The sequence below is a fragment of the Elephantulus edwardii genome, unplaced genomic scaffold, assembly GCF_000299155.1.
Source record: "Elephantulus edwardii isolate Elephantulus edwardi_28Jun2011 unplaced genomic scaffold, EleEdw1.0 scaffold00091, whole genome shotgun sequence".
NCBI classification, from domain to species: domain Eukaryota; kingdom Metazoa; phylum Chordata; class Mammalia; order Macroscelidea; family Macroscelididae; genus Elephantulus; species Elephantulus edwardii.
The window spans coordinates 5,583,032-5,598,292 of NW_006399841.1; the positions used below are offsets into that span (position 1 = coordinate 5,583,032).

Consider the following 15,261-nt stretch of genomic DNA (forward strand, 5'->3'; position numbering starts at 1 on the left):
GCCTGGGGCTGCGGCTTGGGGCGCCCGCGCCTTCTCAGCCCGAGCTGCGCAGGGCGATCCGGAAGGAGAAGGAGGGTCAGAGAGGCCGGTGATGGCACTCGGGGTTCGTTCTCCGGGGTGCGCGCCCTACTCGCCCTTCCCCGCCGCCTGCACTGTCACTTGATTTCTCATCTCGCCCGTTCGCCCCCTTTCCGGGTTTGGTGGTCCAGTTTGGGGGCGGGAAGGAACAGGAGTGCAGGTGACCGGCAGCGTGTCCAGCAGGTGGGGTGTAGGGGTACACACCCTTGCTGGAGAGAGGAGGCCCCTTCAGGCCCCCAGTCCTTGCTAGATCAGAGCCGAGACAGTGATGGGTGCTGGCCTCCAAGTGCTGTCTGGAAAGGCTGGTCAGTAGGAGAGGACATGCTGGCACCCCGCAGCTGCACAAGTCCTGAAATGTAACTGGGACCCCTCCGGAGTTGAGTGGGGTGAGCCCGAGGTTTCTTTTAGTCTTTCGTTGATGTCCAGTCGGAACTGACCCATAGCTGCCCCTCCAGCGGGTTTTGAGAGGCAGTAAATCGCACAGGAGGATCTTGCCCCTCGTTCTCCCATTCAGCTGGTGGCTTCGAACCGTTTGCCTTTGGCCTGGCAACGCAGCTCTTTACCATTAGGCCTCCAGAGCTCCCCGCCAGGTGGCATTTAATTGAGTCCACTGATTTATTAATGAAAGCTTTTGATAAAAGTGTTTCAGTTAAGTGCCTAGTCTCCATTTATCCAAACCCAAGGTTAAAAAATCCCAAGTATTTGGAAAAATAGTTCTCTAGAGACTTTCTTAAAAAAAATAAGGTCACCTCAAATTCTTTGCTCTCTCTCCTCCTCACCCTCTGCCCCAATGCAGTATTCTAGCCTCACTTTTTAAACTTGCTGAAGTCACTCTGGTGGTGCATAGTTCACGTGTGTGATTATAACTCAACAAAGATGGCTTTGCCGGAGAACGCTGTGGCGTCTTGGTGAAGCTCTACTGCCCAGCAAGCCCTGAAAGGTGGTTCTGCTTTGTCTTGAGATTGCAGTTGACTTGGTATCAGCGACTTGGGCTTTATTTGATGTCTTGTCTGGGACTCTTGGAGAAGCACTGGATTCAAATGAGTAACCTAATGGAAGTGGAACTGGTCACTTTCAAGGGGTAGGGAGAGAAAGAGAGAATTTAACAATATGTGGGAGAGGGGATTTAGGGAGGAAGAGCCAGTGAACAGGCAGCCCCTTGAGATAGTGGGTGCATTAATCTTGTGCAGCTTCAGTGAGGGGTGAGTGCCCTGTGGCTACGCCCACAGAAGCCCCGCAGGGAGGCTGGCTGCTCCTCCAGGAAGAATTCCATCAGCTGTCCACAGAACCTCCACTCATTGCCATGGAGTCTGAAGGAACTCATAGCTGACCAGCCATTGTGTTTCTGAGGCTGGAACTCACAAGGGAGAGGATTAGCCATCTGCTGCTGGTAGATTCTGACCGGGGAGGTGCAGCGTTTGTGTTAGTAGCCCAGCTCCCTGCAGCCACGTCACCCGAGCTCCCTATTAGGTGTCTAGATGTTCCACAGGGTGGGGAGCTGAAGGAGGAGAGCTGTGGGTCTGTTCTAGCTTGCTATTGTTTCCTAGTTTCCATTTCTTTAGAACAGCAATTCTCCAATGTTAGATGCCTTAGACATGAAAGCCGAAAAGTTTTCTTTCAAAGTTAATTTATTTCAGGGAGCTCTGGTGGCCTAGTGGCAAAAAGCTGCACTGCAATCCCAGAGGTGCACGGGTTGAATCCACCAGATGCTCTGCTGGAGGAGGGACAATCTCCTCCTGTGCCAGTCAGGTCTGATTTGACGGTACACACACACAAAAATAATAAAATTTTAAAAAGAATTTTTAAAAAAGGCATCAGAGACCACCACCATGAGGAACTGGGCCCCCAAACCCCAAAGACAAGCACCCCAGTCCTCTGGAACTTACTGGTTGGCATTGCATCACAAGATGATGCTCCGTCAGAAAGCCAAGACATTGGAACGAAACAAGTAAAAACCTCTCTTTAATGTACCAATAAAATTATCAGCATTGGGAAAAAATGGTGATTTAGTTAAACATTAAACACGTTGAAAGAATTAGCACTTTTATGACAAAGAGTAACATTTCCCTCTACGTTTTGTTGACGAGCAGCACTGCTTTTACGTTTTTGCAAATCTCCTCCTTCATGCGTGTATCAATAGACGACAGAATTTGCTTATTCTGATGTCTGCAGCTATATCACATGATCCTGCAGCCTCTCTGAAAAAGGCCACCCACGTGAGAATGAGAACAGAATAGGACATCATGGCTTAGCATTCTTTGAAAATTGTCTTAATTTCATGATCTCCCTGAAAATATTCTGGAGGGGAGGAGGCCCCCCTGGACCATACTCTGACAGCTGCTAATGTGGAAGTTTCTGATCGTAAAAATTCAGTCCTGATAAGATACCTGCTTCACAGCCTGATTTGAGTAACGATTTGGGATGGAGTTGGGTAGCCTTGTAAGAACCTAAATATACCAAAAACTGTAGGTGAGAAGATGCAGTCCACTCATCATGTCTCACCATCCTGCATGTTTGCGTTTAATAATAAAGTTTAGTGACTGGCTGGTGTCTTGGTGGCTTGGCTCCACGGCTGGTTGGGGAGACCTCCAGGTTTGGAAGGGGGACAAGGACGATCTAATATCCCACAAAGCTGACGCCGGTTCCTGGTTGCAGGCGGAGTTGACCTGGAAACCTCTTCTTGGCCACTGTCCAGTCTCAGGAGTCTCCTAGGAGCAGAGGCGATGGCGACCCTCAGGCAGCTCCCCCTGGGCGTGAAGGCTGCCCTGGCTGCTGGCACTGTCTTCATGTCCATGATGGTCTCCCGCTCGTATCTGGCCGAGAACTTGGAGCTCAGGGCCTGGCGGTGGCTGCTGCGCCTGCAGCTCGCCCTGTTCGCCAACTCCCTCATGCTCATGGGTTCCCTGTACATCTGGCGCAGCGCGGTGAGCGACCTCCGGCACTCCCCGCTGGCCGAGTCGGCCTGCTTTCGGCTCTGGAAGCTGGCCGTGGTGACGTTCCTGGCGCTGGCGCACTCCAGCTTCTTCACCATGCTCTTCTTGGTGGCCGAGGAGCCCTATCTCTTCTCCTTGGCCGCCTACTCCTGCCTCGGCGCCTACATCATCATGGTCTTCTTCCTCGCCATCCTCAGCGCCATGGAGCAGGCCTCGCAGCTCTTGGCCTGGCGCAGTGGCAGGGCGGTGGGCGGCCTCAACAAGGCCAGGAGGCCGGCGCTCAGGCCCGCCCTGGCTGTGGCTGTGACCTTGGTGCTCAGCGTGGCGGGGCTTCTCAATGCCGCCCAGCCACCAGCTGTGAAGACGGTGGAGGTGCCCATCCACCAGCTGCCCGCGGCCATGGACAACCTCAAGATCGCGCTGCTCTCGGACATCCACCTGGGTCCCACGGTGGGCAGGACCAAGATGGAGATGTTCGTGAGCATGGTGAATGCGCTGGAGCCTGACGTCACGGTGATCGTGGGCGACCTATCGGACTCGGAAGCGGCCATCCTGAGGACAGCTGTCGCCCCCCTGGGCCGGCTGCAGTCACGCCTGGGCACCTACTTCGTCACTGGGAACCACGAATATTACACATCGGATGTCAGTAACTGGTTCACCCTGCTGGAATCACTTAACGTCCGTCCCCTCCACAATGAGAATGTGAAGATTTCAGCCACCGGGGCCCAGCATGAAGGAGGTGAGCAGGGGGACTGGATCTGCTTGGCCGGGGTGGACGACATCGAAGCAGACGTCATGCACTACTCCGGCCACGGCATGGACCTCGTCAAGGCTCTGGGGGGCTGCAGCCCAGACCACGCCACCATCCTGCTGGCCCACCAGCCCCTGGCTGCCAAGAGGGCCCTTCAGATGCGGCCAGATATTAACCTGGTCCTGTCCGGGCACACGCACGCAGGACAGATTTTCCCCTTGAACGTGGCAGCCTACCTCCTGAACCCCTTCTTTGCTGGGCTCTACCGTGTGGCCCAGACCACATTCGTGTATGTCAGCCCAGGCACGGCTTACTACGGTATCCCCATGAGGCTGGGGAGCAGGGCGGAGATCACGGAGCTCATCCTGCACAGGGCCCCCTGACCCCCGACTCCAGCCCTGCCCTTTGCCCTCTCCTCACTTCTTCCAAGTGGTTTGCTTGCTTCCCCTGCCCAGCCTGTCACCACGCCCTTGATCACAGCCTGGTTTGAGCACCCGATGCATCGTGAAGCTGCCAAGTCCAGACTGGTTAGGTGTGTAGATGGCCAGCTGCCCTTTGGTATCCATGTGTGCAGCCCCTGGGGCATATCCCAGCAGCTCTGGTGTCGGGGTGGTTAAAGCCTCTAGCTTCTAACCAAAGGCAAACGTTCACCAGCTGCTCCCGTGGATGAAAGATGGGGCAGTTTGCTCCCATGCAAACACACAGCCTCGGAATCCCTCCTGGACAGTTGTACTCTGCCCTGCAGGGTGGCTGCTGTCCCATTCCGTGTGTGTGTTGCTTAGGATGTGAAGTGAGTCACAGGGGAAAGGTGAGGTACGGGAGAACGGAGGCTCCCTTCTCGGAAGCCAAGTATAGGGAAAGAGGAACAGGTGTGTTTCTTAAATCAGCTTTGGGACATAGGGAGGCTTCCTGCGTCATCGCTGTTCCAGAGCCTTTTTGGGGAAAGAGCAGGCAGGTGAGAGTCCCTCTGGCTACTGGAGAGAGTGGGTCACATCAGAGTCCCCATTATTGAGAGTGTCTGCAACACCCACTGGGACCCACAGGTCCCACCCTGTGCCAGGCTTTGGGGGTCTGTACCCCAAGAGCTTAGGGAACTGGGGGAGATGGCAGGAAGTACGAGCAGCATGGTGGTGATGACGGGAACATGCTGATTAGGGACTCCAAGAGAGTTTTCCTCCCACGCCTTGCTTTATAGAACACTGAGTGAGGTAATTAGGGGACAAGCTGCTGTTCCCCACTTAGAAGTAAAGGCACTGAGGCCCAGAGGGCCTGTTGGCAGCATAGAAGGTGAGGGGGAGAGAGAGTCTGGGCCACAAGCCAGGTCTTCTGCCTCCCAACACAAGTGTCCTTTCCTCTGAAGGTTATGGAGCTGTGTCTGTGACAGAGGGAGTCCTGATGGTGCAGTGATTGAGTTGGGATGCTAACCCAAAGGTCAGCAGTTCGAAGCCACCGGCCGGCCACTCCTCAGGGTAACGACATGACAGGCTGCTCCTGTAAACATTTACAGCCTCTGGAGTCCTATGGGACAGTCCTGGTCTGTCCTGCAGGGTCAGCATCAACTCAGCGACAGGGAGAAAAAAAATCATAGATTCACAAAGGTTCACATGTGAGGTGAATGAATAAGGACCATTAGAGCTAGTTTCAAAATAGGTTTAGTGGAGGCTGATTTTAATGTCATTTATTTAGCTCAGGGAGCTGGGTGGGCCTGGTTCCATTCAGGTCTTTGAAGAAGGAACCACAACCCAGGTTTAAACTAAGTCTGAGTTTCTGTGAACACCAAGGGGGAAGTTGAAGCTTGGGTGGGAGTGGCCTGGCTGGGTGTCTCAGCAGGGCTTCCTGTTGGCCGGCCTCACCCCTGAAATCCTGGGGCTGTCCTCCCTGCTGGGCAGCTTAAGAACTGACCTGGAGAAGTAGGGCCGTCCATCTCTGCTGGCCTGTTGATCTGAGGAAAGACCATCAGAAGTGTCCACCTGCCCCTCATGACAGAGGCAAGATGCCCTTTGACCCCAGGATTAGGGATACTCCTCCTGTTAGGGAAGTCTTCACAGAGGAGGCGGGACTCTGGCCCACCCAGGGCTCAAGTGCTGTCTTGAGATTGTGAGTCTCCGACAGGGAACAAGGATCCTATTTCTGACCAGCAGGCCTTCCCCTGCTGCTCAGGGAAGTGACTTGACACCTCTGGGCCTTGGTTTTCCTCAGCTGTGAAATGGGTATAATTGCATCTACCTCAAGAATGTTTCATGGGAGGGTGTTGAGAGATGGTGCATGAGTTGTGTGTGTCTCAGTGAACAAAGCAAGCTGTCAGTTGTTCGTTTGCACATGTCATGCTGGGCCTTGCTGACGACTAGCTCCCTGTCAGTCTAGGGAACGGGGGACAGCCAATGTGGGGGATGTGGGTGGGTAGCTGCCATGTGTGCCAGGCCCCAGGGAGCAGCAGCTGCTGGGTTTCTCTCCTTCATGCCCGAGTGTCTCCCTGTTCACACTCTGACTGGCCAGAGGGAGCGTCTTCATTTTCTGTTTAACCTTCCGGCGTGTAATGGGGATTCCCCAGGGATCACGGAGATACTTGTTCCCTAGAAGCCAAGGTATTTGATTTGATCCATTCATGTTTAAAATGTGTGTCTGATGATGCCCTTTCTTTTCCCACTGTGTATGATCATCCTTGACGAGAGTTGCAGAAAGGCATCAGGTCCCTTATTCATAGGGTCATTATGAGTCGTGTTCGACGCGACGGCAATCACCAACCACCACATAATCTTCCTTATAGCCAGGAATGTGTTGGGAGAAAAAGAAGAAAGGACCCTTCCAAGCCCTTCTTTCAATATATTTTGCAGATGGGATTGTGGGAGGGGTGTTATGCCTGGTTCAGGTTGACAGCCCAGCACCCCAGTTCCCCTTCTCTCTCTCCAGTTCCCTCTTCTTCCCACGCCACATGATGCCCATCGCCCTCCTCTACTTCTCAGGAAAGCTGCTCCCCCAAATGTTCTTATTTTGTTGTGATCCAGCTTCATTTTCTGCATTATTCTTTCTGGTTTTTCAGCTCTTTCTTGTTCTGGCCACGTTGGACATGACTCACCTCATGTACTGCATAGTTCATGGTTCTTGACTTTGAGTCATTCTCATCAATCCCTGAGCTCAAAGTTGTGGTTTAGATGCCTTCAAGATGTGTTGTAGGGACTCCAAGTTCAACAGAACAAAGCACCCTGGGTCCCCCGTGGTCCTCGCAACCTCCCCTGCGTTTAAGCCACCTGTTCCAGGAACAGTGTCACTCCATGTGACACTTTTTTGCTGGCCTTCTGCTTTCTCATGCATGATGTCCTTTTCCAAAGACCCGCCTTTTCTAAAGCATGCTTTCTGAACAGCCATCCTTGTGCCCAGTAGGACTCTGGTTGTGTGTCTTTTGAGACAGGTATTAGTTTTCTGCTTTGATGCTCTTGCTGTCTCTTTTATCATCATTGAGTAGAAACTGACTCATTGCTGACACTCCAGTGGGTTTTCAGAGGCTGTGTCACTGAAGGAGGTTGCCTATATTTCTCCTGAGGGTAGATTCAAACCATCAAAAGGGTATACCTTTGGATTAGTAAGGCAGCTCCCCACAGACTGTGCTTTCTAGGTTCTTTGCAACAGCCAGATAGTTGTGGACAGTTCTTAAGTCCCTTTAAATGTTTAATACTCGGTCTTCCACTGCTCCTCCCTGCTTCTTACTTGCACAAGTTACTAAGACATCTGTAGTTGAGAGTTGTGTTTTCTGCACTTTGTCTTCCTGTAAGCTGGTTGTTAGTGCTCGAGGCTGCCTGAGAGTCGCAGACACCTTTTTGTGAGAAGACTTGCTGTCGAGTACATGCTGTTGTTTTCCACTGTGGCTGTATCACTCTGCCTTCAGTGTGATTGAGGTTGACCAGTGGGCTCAAGGGCGGGCCTGATTCCTCAGCTGTCAACTCTTCATCATCTTTTTATCTAATGGTCTTTTTTTTTTCAAGAGCAAGAGGGTTTTTTTCCCCCAAGATCATGTAATTGTCTTAACAGACGTTGGTGATTGTTGTCCAGAAGGATTGTAAAATGATGGTTTTTTTGAAAGATGCTATAATTTCTTCTGCATTTACTAGCTGTGATCCACCTACGACAAACTTTTCTCATCAACTTTTCTTTTTCTCATCAACTTTTTCATTACTCTTTAAACCTACACAGGGAGCTGTGGTGGCTTGGCGGCAAGGCGGTGCATTGCCAACCTAAAGGTGGGTGGTTCAGATCCAACAGCTGCTCCGTAGGAGAAAGATGGGCAATGGCAGTCTCATCTCCTGTGATTTTCAGGCTCTGAAAATCTAGAGGGTCAGCTGTGAGTGGCTTCTGGCTGGCAGTACACACAAATCAACGACATGAGTCTATAGTTAGGGCAAGCAGGATTACTTTGTTGACTTTCAAAATAATGAATTCAGGTCTTAAACTTCCAAGGTGAGCAATAAATTTTTCTTTCTTTTTAGTGGCGGTAGTGGGTATTTTTGTGATGTTGCATATTCTGTGTATCTGGCATGTTTCAAGTCATCAAAATCATAAGTATGTTGATGCTCAAAATATCCTGTGTGAGGCATTTACAGCGCCTTCAAATAGTCATCTTGATGAGACTGCAATAGTTTCGTCCACCTCCCCTTGTCCAGATTCTGCCTCAGACTCCACGGAATAATTTACTGGAGGAGGAGTCCTGGTTATAACTTTTAATGGGAACATTTAGAGACCACAGTTTAGGAGCTGGGGGAGCAAATTGCTACTGACTGGTACCCTTTCTAAAGCCTCCTTAGTGACTGTAGGCAATAACAGGCTGTGCGGCTGACCAAAACGCTGGCGGTTTCTGGTGGTTCAAATCCTCCAGTAGCTCCCTCAGAAACCACAGGGAGGGTGTTAAGAGTCAGAATTGATAGCAGTGAGTTGAAATTGGAGTTTTGAGTATGCTTTCTAAGCCGTTTTTGTGGTTAGTGCTGAGATATAAATATTTTTGTATTTTTAGAAAAAGGGCATATTTAATCTATATTTCCAATCTAATGGAGAGTACAAGTTTTGACATTTTTAAATTTTGTTTCTCTTTCACACGGAACACGTAACAGCCTAACAATTACCTATTTGCTTTAACCTACTACCTGTATTAATGATTCAAAATAACAGCAATAATAGTATCCATATTATTAAGATTAGCTCTACCACACGGAGCAGGCTTTTTCCTACAGAGGATAGGCTGAAGATTTCTCTGTATCCTTAGGCTCAATACAGTCCGACTGTTTTTTCAGTCACTTGAAATAATTCTTTCCCATCTGCCAAGGTAGATTTATTTGCTTTCCATTTTAAAGATTTATTTTGTATTTTGAAATTTAGTTTTGACTTTGGAACCATGCATCTATCCCTGCTATGAGATGAGGGGAGAGACTTAAATCTGTCGGTGTCCTTGAGTCTGAGAATTGGGAGCCTGACCCTGTGTCCTTGTGGCTATGGTTCCTACGGTTCCCTCGCTCTTTCACCTTGAGGCTGAGGATTGGGGGCCCGCCCGTGTGCTTTTTCCTCGTCTAGCCTACCGTTTCCTTGTCAAAAGCACTCTTTATCCGGTCTAGGAATTCTGGGAGAAGAAATCCTTTTGGAACCAGACAGGCACAAATAAACGACAGGGAAAGAGGATGCTTAAGCTAGAGCAGGTCAGCTGGAAGTTTCTGTGGATCCATATTGATTTTAATCATTCCCCAGGTCTACTTTACTGCTTCTTCAGCATGCCTCATATAGTGAAGCATTTCTTCCCTGTTTTAGAAGTTCTGACATAATAAAGTTTGTTTGATGATCACCTGAAGTGTAGTTTCTCTTTGTTCTGTGACCCGTACAATCTGAGAGGCCCGGGGTATAAAAGCACCCTCTCCCTCTCCCCTCCTCCTTTTCCTCAGTTCCTTTCACCTCTATCTAAGGTGCTGGCAGGCTGAGCAGATGGGATCTTTGCTGCCCTGGAGCTGACTAGCACCTAACAGGCATTTCTGAGATTTTGTGATCTGCAGGTGAATTGAAAGGGTAGGGAGGACACCAAGGAGGAACTCGCCGTTTAGAACCAACTCTAGAAGGTCAAAAGCCCAGATATAAAATCCCAAAGTCATGATGATATAGGAAAGAAGGAGGAATGGAAACAGGAAGTACAGGGAAGAAGTGGAAAGTGTTAGTGCATTGTCAGGAATGCGATCAACGTCACAAAATCCACTGTGTATGAACTGTGAAATGGGAAACACGTTTTCTCCGTAAACTTCCACTCAAATCACAGTAAAAAATTAAAAATAAGATGAAAAGGCCTAGGAGGATGTGTAGGTGATTAACAGAGGTTAGCCAAACACATTATCCTAATCAGCATGACCCTATAATTTGTGATGGCCCTGGACTTATTTTTATTCTAGTTTGAGGAATACGTACAAGTAATGCAAATAGAATTCTTTTCATTCCCAAGGATTAGGAAACCCTGGGAATTACCTGCTGATGTGAATATTAGTGTTATGTTTAATCTTTTCTTAGGAAGAGAAGCTTATTTACTGCAGAAATACTCTAAACTGAATAAACAAAACCAACAAAAATTCATGGGATGGGATTGGGTCCCTCACTGCATTTGGTCTGAGGGTGTTTTGTTTGTATAATTGTTCTTTCTCCCCCAGTGGTAACAAATACATGATGTACGTGGGGGACCTTGGGAAGTATGAATGTTGCTTAACATGGAATTGACTTTGTATTTTTTAAGTTTTCTGGAACTTGATGTTGTTTACCACATCTTTGCATGAGTAAATAAAAGTATGACTCTACAGCAATCCATTCTGGCACCAGTTCATTTAGAAGGGGCATGATTTCCACGCAGAGCTATGGGGCAGATTTTGCATTTTGGGGGCCCTAGACTCTGAAGACGACTCACTTCTCGTATGCTCACCTCCCTCGCTGGTGGTGGTTTTGCCCACAAACACTGAGGGAGCTGCCTGTTAACGCTGGATCCTCACGGGTCCTTGATCACATGGTCCATTAGGATCCGTGAAGTCTATTGTCAAGCCTGTACTTGCTTTCTCCCCCTGCCCCCCCACCTCTCAACAAGGAACCCTAGTGGCACAGTGGTTAAGTGCCCAGCTGATAATGGAAAGGTTACTTCTTTGAATCCACTCTTTGGAAGAATGATGAGGGAGTCTGTTTCCAAAAACAGATTGAAAAAAGTCTAAACCGTGGCATTGCCTTCAAGTTGGGACCCACTCATAGCAGATTTCTGGAGGCTGTAAATCACACCGGAGGGGATTTCCCATGTTTCTCTCTTGGAGTCACTGGTGGATTCAAATCACCATCGAGTTTACAGCCCTGGAGACGATAGAGGGTCACTCCCTTCGGTCCTTTAGGGTCCCCGCGGGCCAGCAAGGGCTCACTGCCATTGGGGTTTGACAGCCAACAGCCCAAAGCTATCACAGGGGATGTGGCTTTGACTGCTGTCCAGGTGGACACTGTCTGCTGCTTCACTTTCCACTGCTCACCAGACTGGGACAACTTGGCATCATTCACACACTGGAGAGCACAGCATTCTCAGGACTGCCTTGGCGGTCAAGGTCTTGTGTGTCCACTCAGTGTCTGGGACAGGTGTACTTTTTCTTCCCACAGCAATGCCTTTGATCCTTTTAAATGATGTTTGAAAAGATTGGAACATTCCCTGCAAAACACATGTCTGAGGCTGCCTTGATCTGCTCTGATGTGCCACCCCCACAAGGCAGCTGCCTGGGTCACACACTGGTTGATGAAATAGTTCACCGTGGTCTTTTGCCTCCAGGTTCTTCACAGGTGATTTAAATAGAGATGGAGGGGGCATAGTTAAGCTTTTGAAAGAGCACTGTTAACTGAAGTTTTAGGAGTGTGGGCATACTTCAGATTGTTTTTTAGTGAGGACATAATCCCACAGCTCCTGTTTGGTCTTTTGAATGTGGCATCAGCAATGGAGGAAGACTCATCGATAACCTGCGTTATGCTGATGTCAAAACTGTGCTTGCTGAAAGTGGGGAGGACCTGAAACACTGCTGCAGAAGATCAAAGACCGCAACTTTCAATACGGATTGCATCTCAATGTTAAGAAAACAAAATTCTCCCCACTGGGCCTATGTGCAACATCTTGATAAGTGGAGAAAAGCCTGAAACTGTCAATGGCTTTCTCTTACTTGGATCCACAATCAGTACACCTGGTACCAGCACTCAGGAGATCAGGAGATGTATTGCACTGGGGAGGTCTGCAGTTAGGGACGTCTCCAAATTATTAAGGAGCAATGATGTTAGTTTGAGGACTAAGGTACGTCTGATTCTACCATGGTATTTTCAATCATTTGCTATGCTGCTGAGAGCTGGACAGGATGAATAAGGATGACAGAAGATCTGTTTATTCTCTTGACAGTCTGTGGGATATTCAGTGCTCTTCTCCAGCACCACAGCTCAAAGGCATAGATTCTTCTGTCATTCTTAGTTACCATCTAACTTTCACATGCATAGCAAGAAATTGAAAAGACCAGCTTGGATTAGACACACTAGCTCACAGTTTTCCATTACATTGGCTGATGTCAGCATTCCATTCAATAATTCTAGGTTTTCATTTTGTTTGACACCTAATTTCCTCCTCTACCTCCCCCCCCCCCAAGTCTTAATACAATAGGTTGTAGTTGTGAGAGTTTTTCTTACTTTGTAGTCTTATAGACCATTTTAATTTCATCTGAGCTTCTCTCTGGCTTAAAGGAAGTTCCATTTCCAGATGGGGACAGAAATAATAGGAAAATTGGCCTAATATCCCTCATCTGAGAGTCAGCTACATTACTTCTATGAAAGAGCAGAAGAAGTCAGTGTGGAACACAGGAAAAGAAAACACTGAAAAACACAATGTGCTGAAGGAAAAGAGAACAGAGACACAAATGGAGCTCTGTACACTGATGTTCAAAGCAGCAGTATTCCCAATAGCAAAAACAGTGTCCATCAATAAATGTCTGAACTGAGAAATTGTGGTACATTCACACAATAGGATATTATACAACACCCAGGAGCAATGATTTTGAAAAATACTATATAACATCATAGAATCTAGAGAGCATTATGCTGAGTGAACCAACCAATGTCCTTATGAAATGACAAATACTGCCTAAGACCATTATTGTAAAAATAGAAGGATAACTAGTAAGATGTGCATGGAGATTCAAAGAGGGAAGGGACAGGCGGCGCTGAGAAGGGGAGGGCGGAAATCACAGGATCACAGAGTGGAGGAAGGGGGCAAAAATCCCTAACAGTGAACATAAATAAAATGCAGGATGAACAAGTTATTGTATGCAAACCAAAACCAAATTAAAAATAAACCCCATGTTGCTTTTTGAACACTTGAAAGTCTCAAATACAGGCAGATAGAAGAAAGAACAAGAGAGAAGGAAATGGATTGAATGAAAACCAATGAAAAAAAGAGAAAGAAACTAAGTGGCCACGCTTAGTGAGAGTATAAAATGAAGAGTAAGACCTAGCATTCACAGAGGAAATCTAGTTAGGAGCTGTATGACTGACAGTTAATTAAGAAGCCAGAGCTCTGGTGGCCTGGTCCTAAAAAGCTGTGCTGACACCCTAAAGAAAGGTAGACTGTTTGAATCCACCAGCTGCTCTGTGGGGAAAAAATGAGGCAGTTTCCTCCCATGCAGTTTTTGTCTCTGAAAGCACATTGGAGGGTGAGGTCTGGGTTGGCTCCAACAACAGCATCAAAGTGGCAATGCCGAGAGGATCTCTCTAAGGTCCACGGTCAGGAGCAAGAGTTGTCAAACGAGCTGGCCATGTGAGTGCTATCACATAGGCCTTTGAATCCAGCCCCTCTGAGTGAGAAAGTGGAAACCGGCTATGAGCCTTTCTAAGCTGTTACCTGAACTGGGGCAGGTGGGCAAGTGTATCTCCAGCAGAGCCTTCCAGTGGGATCAAAGTGCCTGCATTTCAATTAGCAATCAAATGCTTAACCCCTGCTCTACCAGGGCTCCTATAAAGTTAGCATGTTGTTATGTGACTCATAGTGACTCTATGTCCAATAGCTCTGAACCTTGTCCTGTCCTGAGCCAACCTCACTGACTCTGACACTCCTGCTCCTGTTGCTCCAGTCCCTGTGTGAATCCATCTCATCAAGTGTCTTCCTCTCCTGTGTTGTCCCTCCACCTTTCCAAGCTTGATGTCCAAGAACTGGTCCCTCCTGGCAACATGCCCAAAATATATGAGACAGAGATTCAAAATCCTTGCCTCCAGAGAGCAGCCTGATTTCACTCTCTCCAGGGCAGACCTGTTTGTTCAATGATATGTCCATTCAATACTCTTATCCAGCACCACAACTCAAATGCATCAATTCTTCTTCTATCATTCTAGTCATTGTCCAGCTCTCTGATGCATAGGAAGTAACTGCGAAGACCATGGCCTGCATCAGGTGCACCTTAGTCTCTAGCCTGATATCTTTGCACGTCAGCCCTCCAGAGAGATCCTTGACAGCAGACTTTCCTATTCCAATTCCTCTTTTGGTTTCCTGGCTGCTGGTTCCAAGAGTGGTAATTGTAGAGTTTCAGTAGAATTTTTCATGCCACTCCTTGTGCTGTCAAAGGTGCAGTGCTCTGGTGACAAAGTCCATAGATAGCTGCACTGCCGGCCTGAAGCCTGCACCTGTTTGGTGGTTTGAATTCACCCCCAGCTGAGGGAGAAAGATGGACATTCTCCTCCTGTGTCGTTTACAGCCTTGGGAACCCAGTAGAAGGCGTTGCTCGACATAGTCTTGGCTACCTCTAGGAATACTGTGGTTTACTGTACACTGTCCCAGGCCCCTGTGGTCAGCACACCCTGGTCACCACCCTGACCTGGCTGGTCACTGTGGGGGGTTATGTCCACTTAATTCTGTCAGGACTTGGTTGTGTTTTTAATCTAGTGTTGTGCCAACAGGGATAGCACGTGTGGATGGCTTTAACGAACAGCCAACACGTCTTCTCACACCGTAGGGGGCTCACCCTGTGAATTCAGGACACTGGCTCTGATGGAAGGCTTTCTCTGTGTCGGCTCTGGAGCAAGTCATTGTCCACTCATCTTCTGTTTCTTGCTTCCTTGAGATCTCTGCGTGACTTGGCATCTGTCCTCCTCTGTCTCTGCTTCTTTGATCTGCACCTTTTATGTTTGGTAAGACACGCTCTGCATTAATAATCTCTCCTCGTGACTATAACGAAGACAGCCAGTTCCCAGATGGGATTATAATCATAGGTAGAAAGATTATGATTTATAAAACATATTTGGAAGGGGACAGAATTTAATCCATAGCAGTCATCCTACCTTGATTATTGCAGAATTTCATCCCTCATGAGATCAAGGAGCCCAGGTTCATGCAGCCCCCCTCACCTACAGAGGACGGTCCCTCTGGGAGTTCTCAAGGGCCCCAGAGCCCCTCACCAGTGCATTCCACAGTGATGGGCCTATTCTCTGGGCTGTCCTGAGCAA

General features: G+C 48.4%; 1 protein-coding gene across 1 annotated transcript; it reads left to right on the top strand.

Moving 5' to 3' along the window:
* Positions 1 to 2,801: 2,801 nt before the first annotated feature.
* TMPPE (transmembrane protein with metallophosphoesterase domain) lies at positions 2,802 to 4,145 on the top strand. Its single transcript, XM_006890615.1, has one exon. The coding sequence runs from the start codon at positions 2,802 to 2,804 to the stop codon at positions 4,143 to 4,145; it is 1,344 nt and encodes a 447-aa protein (XP_006890677.1).
* Positions 4,146 to 15,261: the final 11,116 nt, after the last annotated feature.